General features: G+C 65.8%; 1 protein-coding gene across 1 annotated transcript in view; it reads left to right on the top strand.

Moving 5' to 3' along the window:
* Positions 1-10,849, top strand: part of C18H16orf74 (chromosome 18 C16orf74 homolog) — a 45,203-nt gene that overhangs the window by 175 nt on the left and 34,179 nt on the right. The window contains exons 2-4 of the mRNA XM_051829275.2: positions 26-164; positions 1,038-1,174; positions 8,827-8,975. Coding sequence (XP_051685235.2) covers positions 26-164; positions 1,038-1,174; positions 8,827-8,975 — 425 coding nt within the window. The remainder of the gene's footprint in view (positions 1-25; positions 165-1,037; positions 1,175-8,826; positions 8,976-10,849) is intronic.

Genomic DNA, 10,849 nt, shown 5'->3' with positions numbered 1-10,849 from the left:
GGTGGGAAGAGCCTTTGTCGTTAAGGTGACGACAGATGTGGGTCGCTGGTGGTGGCAGCTTCGACCGGAGCACGGTGCAGGCTTCCCTGGCAGCCGGAACCTGGCGGAGCTGCGGAGCCCAGAAAGGAGCCCCGGAGCCATGCTGCGCGTGGGCTTGGAGGCAGGTGGGTCCCCCTTCCCTGACCTGCGCGGTCTCCCACAGGGCTTGGTGTGTCGGCCAGGCGACTGCGTCCCCAGAGCAGAGCCAGAGCTCGGACTCGCCGCCCGGCCAGAGCAGTCTGTCTGTGCGGAGCCCTGGGCGAGTTCTCTGCCCGTCTCAGCTGGCGGGGAACTCGGTGCACTGCATTCTCTCATCTGTGCGGAGTTCCGAGAACCGCGCCCTCCGCCCGGCTCCCGCAGGAGGTGCCGTGCACTGCCGGGGTTTGGGTGAGAACACGCTTCCCTTGGGAAGCAGGGCGAGTTCAGGTGTGGCTCACCGTGGAGCTGCTTTTACCCACCCGGTTCTCTCCCCTTCTTCAAGCGCCTCTCAACTCCCTGCGCTGGCCTGTTCCCCGTGGGGGACACAGGGTGGGTGCTGTGCCAGTGTCCCCAGTCCTGCGCCCGCCCACCCGTAAGCGCCACCACGTTCACAGAGCGTGGCGGGCGGCCCTGTGCCCGTGGCTCAGGTGTCTCAGAAGAATCACCTCCAGCGTCCGGGGCGGAGGGGGGCACGGGTGCCCCTCAGGGCAGGGCCTGGGGAGTGGCGGAGCCCTCTGGGACCCCCGGGACCCCCGCGCTGTGCCGAGTGCCTGCGGGTGGGGGTCGCACAGAGCCGGCCTCCTCCAGTGTGGCTCTGCTGCAGCCAGCCAGAGCGACTGCTCCAGCCGGGGTTCAGGCCTCAGCTTGAAGCACTGTGCCGTGGCATGGTGCCCTCTGTGGCACGGCCGGTGCTCTGAAGAGCCGCACGCCCAGCCCACTTGCTGCCCGGGAGCTTTGCCCTGTGGCCTCGGGGGCGCCTCTCCATGCCCCTGAGAGCAGGCTTGCTTTCCCCCGTCTAGGATCCCGGAGCAAGCCTGGGACAGCCTCCTTGTGCTGCCCCTCGGGGAAGACCTAAAGGAGCAACATGAAGCCTGGAGACATCTCCGTCAGGTGTGGGAGCCAGGGGGCGTCCCGGAGCAGCGCTGGCCGCTGACAGGTGAGCAGGGCGAGCGGCTGCCCACGCGTGTGAAACGTCCTTCCATCTCATCCTGGCTTCCCGTAAGGCCTGAGGTGGGCCGACGGCAGTCACTCCGTACGCAGCGACAGGCAGCGCGCTGACCGGGAAGCGCGCCTCGGGCAGTTCGGATGACGCTAGATTGCTTTAGAGGAGGGAACACGGGAAACCCTGGGCAAAGTGACTCTCGTGTGTGTTTGAGTTGCCTTGGTGTAGAAAGTCCTTGTGTCATTAGCTTTGATTTTTTTCTTAAGATTTGTTTATTTACTTGAAGGAGTTACACAGAGAGAGGGAGAGAGGTCTTCCATCCTTGGTTCACTCCCTAGTTGGCCGCAACGGCTGGAGCTGCGCTGATCCAAAGCCAGGAGGAGCCAGGAGCTTCCTCGGGGTCTCCCCCGGGGTGCAGGGCCCAGGCACTCGGGCCACCTTCCATTGCTTTCCCAGGTCACAGCAGGGAGCTGGGTCGGAAGAGGAGCAGCCGGGTCTTGAACCCACATGGGTGCCGGCACTGCAGGTGCAGCGTTACCCGTTATGCCACGGCGCCAGCTGCTCGCTTTATTTTAATGGCTATTTTTCATCTGCTGTCGTGGGGAATTCTCGTTTCTGCACAGTGCAGTTCTCAGTTTTCCACACCGACCTGTGTTTTGCGCCTGGAAGACGTTTGATTGTCTCCAAAACCTCTCCTCCTCACGGCACATGTGTTTCACCAGCTCGCCGGCCTCCGGGCAGAGGGAAGCAAGAAAACTCGCCGTGGGTGGCCACGGGCGGCCGACTCCACACCCTGCCTTCACCATTGCAGAGCCAGGAGCTCAGTGTCAAAGTCGACTTCCGCTCCCGGCCGACCTCAGCGCGTCTTAGCGTCGGACGCAGGAGCTCGGTGGAAGCCGGTGGGAGAGGCCAGGGCTGCGCTGCCAGCCCCAGGCGTGGCCAGGGAGCACCTGAGAGCTGTGAGGCGCCTGGAGGGCCCTGTCGCTCTGGAAACGCACGCAACGTCCTGGAGCAGGAGCCGGCCCTGCCGTGCTGCGGCCTCTGGGGGGGACCGGCCCTCGCAGGCTTCTGCACAGCCGCCGTTGGAGAAGTGACCACAGCCCGAGGTCTAGCCCAGCTTTGCAGTGGCCGGGCGTCTCGGCTCTGCTGTGCCAAGGAGGCGTCTGCTTGCACTTCGCTACAGGAAACCTCTGCCTCCGGTTTGTTTTTTTAAGATTGATCCGTTTGAAAGGCAGAGTGACACAGGGAGGGAAGAGACAGGCCGCCCACGTGCTTGTTCCTGCCCCCAGCACTGGCAGTGGCCAGGGCTGGCGCCGCGTCTGGTCTCCCCCGAGGGTGGCGGGGACCCGGACACTTGGGCCGTCACCTGCTGTCTCCCAGGCGCGTTAGCAGGGAGCTGGACTGGAAGCAGAGGCGCCGGGATTCAGCTGGCGCTCGGATGCAGGACGCAGGCAGCCCGGGCAGCAGCCTGACCCGCAGTCCACAGCGCCCGTTCCTGAGTCCACGTGAAACAGTGTGCGTACTCAGCACCGGCTGACCAGACTGCGGACCCCGCCAGTCACCTGTGAGAGCTGCATCTCGGGACGCTCGGGACGCGGTACTCAGCACCCGGGGAGGGCCCAGGAGCCGCTCCGTGCGCTTCCTTGACCCCAGGAGCCTGGAATTCCGCCAGAGCCAAGAAACGGGCGGAGAGGCAGAGACGGGGACGCGCTGTCCGCTGATGTCACTCCCCAGATGGCCTGCAGGAGCTGGGTCTTGCCGAAGCCAGCCAGGAGCCGGCGCCGCGAGCTGGGTCTCGGATTGAGCTGGCAAGGGCCAGACACGTGTGCCGTCACCTGCTGCCTCCCCAGCTGTGCGTTAGCAGGGAGCTGGAATTGGACGGAACCAGGACTCCAACCTCGGAGCTCGGCGTGAGGGACCAGGCGCACCAGTGCCCACGGCTCTCTGCTCACCTGAACTGCGTCTCGCTGCTTCCTTGCCCCCCGTGTTCTTGCTACCGTCCCGAGGGCTCGCAGGCGCTCTAAACCCCTGTCAAATAGCACCGCTGTTTTGGGGCAGCGCCGCGTCTGGGAACAGGAGGACTCCATCTCCCCCTCCTCCCCAAACGCAACCGCCGACACCCAGGCCGTCGGCACTTTGATTTTCAGTGAGCACTTACCTGTTAGGGAAGCAGGACTACCCGCGAAGTTCTGTCGGGCGGGGGAGCCTGGAAGACGGGCCCTGCGGGTGCAGCGCGCGCCCCCGGGCCCCGGGCCCCTCCAGACCCTGTCCTCTGCACCCACTCGCCACTGGCAGAGCACTGGGGGCTTCTCCGAGCTGGATGCGTTTAGAAAGGATCCGGCTGCTTCCGCAGCACCTCGTCCCTGCGCGCGGGACAACTCGGGGGCGGGGGGAGTGCGCACCCTTGTCTGCCGTGAGTTCTGTGGCCGAGGACACGTCACCTCTCGCGGCCGCTGGAAACGAAGGTGACGACCCCTGCTGGCAGTGGGTCCGGTGGCACATGATAAACCAGGATCTTGGACCGTGAGGCGGGGCCCGTGAAGTTGTAGTCTCATTCGTCCAAAGCTGAAAACAGCACTGGCGGCGTGGCGCAGAGGTGTGCCTCCACCCGTGACGCTGGCGGCCCGCGAGCACCCGTGTGAGTCCAGGCCGCTCCACCTCTGAGCCAGCGCCCCGCTAGTGCGCCCGGGAAAGCAGCGGGAGACGGCCTGAGTGCTTGGGCCCCTGCACCCGGGTGGGAGACCCCGTTGGAGTTTCTGGCTTTGGCTTCCGCCTGGCCCAGCCCTGACTGTTTTGGCCATTTGGGGAGTGAACCAGTGGATGAGACTGTCTCTCTCTCTGCCCCTGCTACTCAGCCTTTCAAAAAATAATCTTAAAAAACGGGAGGCATATCAGGCTCAGGTTTCGGCCTGGCGACGAAAACCGTTTCAAACACCTTCTGCCTCCTGAGTCAGTGCTTGGGCCCAGCACCCGCTCCGCCTCCAGTTCCGGCCGCCGTGTGCCCCACACTGGGGCAGTGCCTGCTGGCTCAGTGACCAGGTCCCAGCCACCCACGGGGCAGACCTGGGCGTGGGGACTGGGCTGCGTTCCCAGCTCCTGGCTTTGGCCCGGCCCAGCCCTGGCTCTTGCAAACATTTGGGGAGTGAATCAGCCAACCAGAGCGCTCTCCATCTCACTGTTTCTCAAAAAATAGTGTTTTTTTTAAAAAAACAAAAAACAAAACAAAACAAAAAAAAAAAAAAAAACAAAGATCAGGGCTAATGCTGCGGCGCAGCAGGTTAAAGCCCCAGCCTACAGCGCCGGCATCACACATGGGTGCCAGCTCGAGTCCCGGCTGCTCCACCTCTGATCCAGCTCTCTGCTGTGGCCTGGGAAAGCAGTGGAAGGTGGCCCAGGTCCTTGGGCCCCTGCACCCACGTGGGAGACCGGGGGAAGCTCCTGGCTCCTGGCTTTGGATCAGCTCAGCTCTGGCCATTGCAGTCATCTGGGGAGTGAACCAGCAGATGGAAGACCTCTCTCTACCTCTCTCTGTAACTCTGTCCTTCAAATAAACATAAATCTTTTAAAAAAATAACCTCGCACAGCAGCAGTTTGATGGGGTTCAGGCCAGTGGAGCTCAGGTCTCCAGAGTGAGCTCCGGATTCTTCCTGTGGGAGACCTTGGACTTCTTTCTCCCTTGTAAATCTGTTGCAAACAGAATTCAGTAACAATTGAGGCAGGACGGGCGGGTGGGAAGACAGTGCCCCGAGGTGTCCTGTGCGTGAGCAGGCTTCGTCGCTGTCTGTCCACCTGTAAGACGCCAGGTCTCCGCTTCCGGAGGCGGCTTTGCGGCCAGGGCATCCTGCGGCCCTCTGCCCTCCCCGTGTGTGGCGTGGCCTCTGCTTCCCGGGGATGGAGGAGTTTCAGTTTAGCTTCTTTCAGAGAGAAGGACGCACACAGACACTGAGAGCTGTGACCACCGTGGAGTCCACTCCCCAGATGCCCACGACAGCCAAGGCCAGGCCAGGCTGAAGCTGGGGACCTGGCACTCAGTTCAGGCTGCCCCATGGGTGGCAGGGACCAGGGACCCGCGCCGTCGGCTGCCATCTCCCACGGTGCACACTGGCAGGAGGCTGGACGGGCAGAGGCGTGGCCGGGCTTCAGACCGCACTGCGCCGCGGGGCGTGGGCCTGCGGAAGCAGCGGCTTCAACCCTGGGCCAGCGCCGCCCGGGGAGGCCCCGTCCCAAGATCAGAGTCGTGCGTTCCAACACCCAGCGTCCTGCGTTCAGCCCCGTCTCCACGTGGCTGGCAGGGTTGTGCCGCTTCAGTAAAGCGTCCGCCAGCATCGCACGCGCACAGACGGGGTTCCGTGAACCACAGCAGACAGCACCGCTGATGGGCAGACAAGCGCCGGATGGGGTCTGCCGGCGCCCGGGCCCTCCGCGCGCGCGTGCCGTGTGGGAGGTGCGCGCCCCCGGGCCGCAGCCGCGTGGGCTCCGTGGGTGGCTTGGCCGCAGCCGTGTCTCCTGGTTTATCCACCTCTGTGCCGATGGCCTGTTGGGTTGCTTCCGCGGTGCGGCTGGTGCGGGTTCCCCTGCGGTGAGCGCTTTTGCCCGTTCTTTGCACGCCCACGCACACGGTCCTCCCAGGGCTACGCGCGGGAGCGGACCTGCGGGCTGTGCGTGCCCCCCTGTTAGGGTCTCTGCAGCTGGGCCCGCCGAATGCCCCCGCACACACACACAGTGCGGGGCTGCAGACCCCTGGCTCACCCGCACTCCTGTCAGGCTCTCTGAGCTGAGACTTTGGGGGGCGGGTAGCCGTCAAACAAGGGAGCTCCCAGATGGCCTCAGGAGGCTGCGGTCACCACCTTGTTTTAAACAGGACGCGTAAGTGGTGAGTAATCGTGCTGCCTTATAGTCAAGAATTCTGGGCTCAGCTTGTGACACTGGTACCCCTGCTGGCCGCTCCGCTTCCGATCCGCCTCCCTGCGGCTGCGCGGGAGAGCAGAGGGTGGTGGGACAAATCCCACGTGGGAGAGCCAGGCGGAGTCCCAGGCTCCCGCCCGCAGCCTGGCCCCGTCCCGGCCGGTGGGGCCGTCTGGGCGTGAGCCAGCAGGTAACGGTGCCAGGACTTGCAGCTGTGGTGCAGGTAGGCTGAGGTGCAGACAGCAGGGGGCTCGGTGGTCCCACCCAGGGCCCCACCTGCCGCGTGGGCGTGGCCTCTAGGCAGTTTGGGTGGAAAGGTCAGGCAGGAGAGGGGAGGCAGGCAGGGAGGGGTCCGCTGCTCCTCGCAACCCTCTTGCTGCTGCGTTCTGTGGCCGCTGCCCCTCCCCCTGAGCCAGGGTTGGAGGCCCACAGGCCTGGGAGTGGTGCAGTGGGCGGGTCGGGGTCAAGGTCACGGCTGACTCGTCCCACTGTTCTGTTGGCACCCCGGTGTCTCACCTTCCTGGACGTCCAGAACACACGGCCCCTCATGGGCACACGGGGCAGTGGGTGCCGCGGCACAGACTCCACCTACGGGCAGGTTCCAGGGAGTCCTGGCAAAGCAGCCTCCCTGGTCACAAGCATGTCCGTCTCGGCACCGACGGCCGTGGTGGGCCTTGTGAGCGCCCCCGTCCCTCCCACTGACCACGTCTGCGCCCAGCACCTGCCATGAGGCCTCCGCCCTAACGGTGCTGGAGTGACCTGGAGCGCTGGTCTGGAATAGCCCCGGCCATGCTCAGACCTGGAGATGTACGTCGGACCGGCCGCCGAGGCCACGCCGGGGCAGCTGTCTGGCGCCCTGTCTCTTCTCCAGGGAGTGACCGGGGTGGGAGACCCAGGGCGCTCGGGATAACTCGTGTCTTTATCGGCCCCGCTGCACGGAGCTGTGGGCTCCGCAGACCGTGCAGCTGAGGCTCCCTGTGGCTTGCTGGGCCAGGACAAGGAGCTGCCCAGGCACTACCTGCCGGGTCCTCTGGACGCCTTCCGCCAGGAGCCACCCCCACCCCACCCCGCCGGCCCCTGGACCTGGGAGCCCCACCCTCCCTTCCCTGCCCCGCGCCGTGGCCCCCACACCCTTTCCTCTCCCCACAGCCCGGGCTCTGCAGGGCGTGCAGGGCCCCACTTCCTCCAGCGCTGGGGCAGCCCACGGCCTGATGCCCCGCACTCAGCTCCTCGCTGCCGTCAGCCTTCCAGAGTGAGCTAACGGCAGTCCTCAGCCTGTCCGCTCGGCCCTGCCTAGGGCAGGTGGCAGCCCCCCTGCACCCGTCCCCACCCCACCCTGCGGACGGGAGGGGCCGCAGAACTGGGGGTGCACACGTGTCGGTGAGCACCGCAGAATGCCGGCAGTCAGGACGCATCTGGGGAGAGGGCCGCCCCCGCCGCGTGCAGGTGCGCTGGGTCCCCTCACGGGGCGGCTCTGTCGGGCTCCTTTCCCGTGTCCCGGCCCTGCGGTTGCATTCCTAGGTCTTGTCTTAGCACTCGGTTTGGATGTCCGGGGCGGTGGGGTGGCTGTGAGCGGGCAGAGGCCACGTGGAGCTCCAGTCCACTTAGATCCCGTCTGAGAGCTGCAGGACCCGGGAGGCGGAGCCCACCCTGCAGGAACCAGAGAAGCCAAAATCAACAGGGTGGTCGCAGGCTCCAGCTGGCCATTAAGTGTCGTGGTTCCCAGTGGCAGCGTCTGTCCTCACAGAGGGCACCAGTGCCCAGGGCAGCCAAAGTGGGGACACAGCCCAGTGCCCAGCAGCGGACGGCCTGTCCACACGTGGACTGGTGCTCAGCCACAAAAGAGTGACTCACGCTACACCATGGCGAACCTGAAAGCCATGATGCTGGGCAAAAGAAGCCAAACCGAGGCCACGTGGAGTCCACGTCTGTGCCGTGCACACACACTGGGCCGTGTGAGTCCACGTCTGTGACTTGTCCAGGGAGGGCAGGTCCACAGAGACAGGAAGTGGATGAGCAGATTCAAGGGTGACGGCGTACAGGTTTCCTGTGGGCGTGACAAGAATGTCTGGAATGAGTGGTAGTGATCAATTTTCTAGAATATTCTCCAAGTCACTGAGTTGTATGCTCAAAGTTGGGGGTTTAGGGTCTGTGTGTTTTATATGAAAATAAGTAGTGGAGCATCAGGAAGGTAATCTGGGGAGGGGAAAAGGGGCCCCCGTTTTCCCCCCTCTGCTGTGGCAGGCCTTGGCCTGGCCCACGGAGCCACACTCTGCCTTTCCCCGCTGAGGTCTGGCCTCAGCTAAGGCCGCGAGCAGAGGGGCATGTGGGGGGCTCACGGGCGTCACTGGAGCTCCACCGTCAGCGCACCCGACCACCCTGGGAATGCAGTGCCGCCACGGGCGTGGGCTGGCACCCTCAGCTCGACGAGCGGGTTCGAGGCATCTGATTGCCAGAAGTGTCCCCGTCATTTCCCGAATTTCCCACCGTGGGTCCCAGTGGCACCTCGCCCCCCAACCCCCCCCCCCGACGCCACCCCAAGCACAGACCCCAGAGCGCCCCCCTCCCCTGGGAAGTGTGCTCCCTCTCCCTCCCCGTGACCCCCTCTCCTGTGGAGGCCCCGGCTGGCCCAGCCCACTAACCCGCGGCAGACACCCGGCATCTGAAACAGGGATTAAAGCTCCGAAAGCCACGGGGCAATGGCGAGTCCTGAGCTTAAGGCTAATTTCCCTTCTCTGCAGAGGCCGGGCATTTAGTCCCGACGGGCAGAGTCCGGAGGAGCAGGGAGCGGCCACAGCCCAGATGGCCACCCCAGGAGAGCCAGCGCCTGTCCCCAGCCTGCGCCAGGTCCCGGAGACTCCAGACAGCCGCTGACCTGCTGTCCCTGGAGGTAGGAGGAGGCGGTGGGGGCCTGGCGGGGGCTCCGGGTCCGGGTGCGGAGGCCCTGGTCCTGGGTGTCTGGGGTGGCGCCCCCTCCTCTGCCCACTCCCCACCCTGCCGTGCCCTGGGCGTGCTGGCACTTCCCGGGCCTCGGTGAGTGCTGTAGATGTCCTGGCTTTAACACGTAGCGCACAGGAGCAACACGGCACGCCCGTCGTGCCGCCGGCTAGGAGATGGGTTGTGCAGCGAGCGGGCACACTGAGCGGGCAGGTCATCTCTCCCGCGGCTGGCTGGCAGGGTGCACCGGGACTCTCCGCACAGGGCTTTCTTCTGAGGGGCTGCCGGGGGCTGTGCCCCCTCCCCACCTCTGCCCCGGCAGCTGAGCTCCCTGGCTCGGGGCCCCCCGACCCCGAAGCCACCCTCCCAGTGGACTAGCCCTGGAGCTGGGAGATCCCGCTGGGGGGCAACCTCTCAGGAGCCCACTGACCGCGGGGTGCGTGGGGCACCTCCGTCTCCCGGACAGGCTCAGCCGTGCGCACCCACAGCCGGGCCTCAGCCTCCCTCTCGGGAGGATTAGCCGGGCCCTGAGCGCCGGCAGGGCCTTGGCACCTGCGGCCTTTAAAATTAACTCGGAGCCTCTGGAAAGAAAAGAACTGGAGCCGGGATGGGGCGGGGGCTGGCCAAGCTCAGATCCTGGGCCGCCGCTCAACTCACTGCTGCCCTGGGCAGCCTCGTGGCCCTGCGCCCCGTGGGGTGGGGTAAGAACCAGCGCCTGCCGGATCAGGCGGCTTCCCCATGCCTGGCGCAGTCGGCGCTCGGTCGGTGCCCGCGATGGGGCTGGCTCAAGGCCGCCGTTCCCAGACCCTGCCTGCCCTCCTGCCTCTCAGACGCGGGAGCCGAGGTCCGGGCCGTCAGGCGACTTTCCCCAGGTGGTGCATCGAGTCCCTGTCTTGTTCCTGGGAAGCGTCGGCTTCTTCTAGGAAGCGTTTCAGACAGGAAGGTGCGGGGCATAGGTTAGCACGCACCTGCACCCGTGCGCCTGCCAGTCTGAGCCTTTGGCTGTGTGTGCTTCGGCTTTCCAGAGAGGACGTGGCGGTGAGCCCCGCTCTGTCCCCCTCTCTGGTCCCCCCGTCTCTCCCCCTTCCCTGAGGCCGCGTCTGCCGATGCCACGGGCCTCCCTCCCGTCGTGGTGTGCGGGCTCTGCCGTGACGCTCGTGCCCGTGTCACGTGTAATCCTCTCCCACCCAGCATGCTCTGCTGTCCTCCCTGGTGCCGGGCACGTGCGTGTCCAGCTCTGCCGCGTGGCTGCTGTGTGGTCTGACTTGGTAGGAGTTGGTGGTAACAACATGTGCCGTGGTCCTCTGGTGCCGTTTAGTTCCGAGTTCCCGGCTTCATGCACCGTGGCGCCGTGGTGCGGGGAACACTGGTGCGCCCACCTCCTCGTGCTCCTGTGTGGGAGCTCCCACCTGTAGGTGGGGCTGCTGGGCCCCGGGGATGAGCTTCCGGGCCGTCGCCACGCTGTCCCCCAGAGCGGGTACCGGGCGGGGGGGGGGAGGGGAGCAGCCGCGGCCTCGGCTCGCCAGCCAGCACCGGCTCTCTCCGTTTTGCCCTCTGATGGGCTTGGAGTGGAGCCGCCCGTGGCTCATCTGGCAAATGCTCCCTGCACCTGCGGCCCGCCGGGCGCTGTGCCCCGAGCAGTGGCGCAGGAAGGAGGTGCTGCCGGCCCCTGCCCGCGCACCCGAGCACTGCCGGGCCCCGTCTTCCACCCTAGCTGTGTGCAGGTGTGCTCCCCCACCCGTGACACGCAGACCCCCTCGGTCCAGGGCTGGGCGCCCGTGCGTCTGTGTCCCTAGATCTGCGCTGGCCGGTAGGGCAGCCACCAGC

This window comes from Oryctolagus cuniculus, chromosome 18 (assembly GCF_964237555.1).
Source record: "Oryctolagus cuniculus chromosome 18, mOryCun1.1, whole genome shotgun sequence".
Taxonomy (NCBI): Eukaryota; Metazoa; Chordata; class Mammalia; order Lagomorpha; family Leporidae; genus Oryctolagus; species Oryctolagus cuniculus.
The sequence above is the reverse complement of the archived record's forward strand: the minus strand, read 5'-3'. Positions and strand labels throughout refer to the sequence as shown.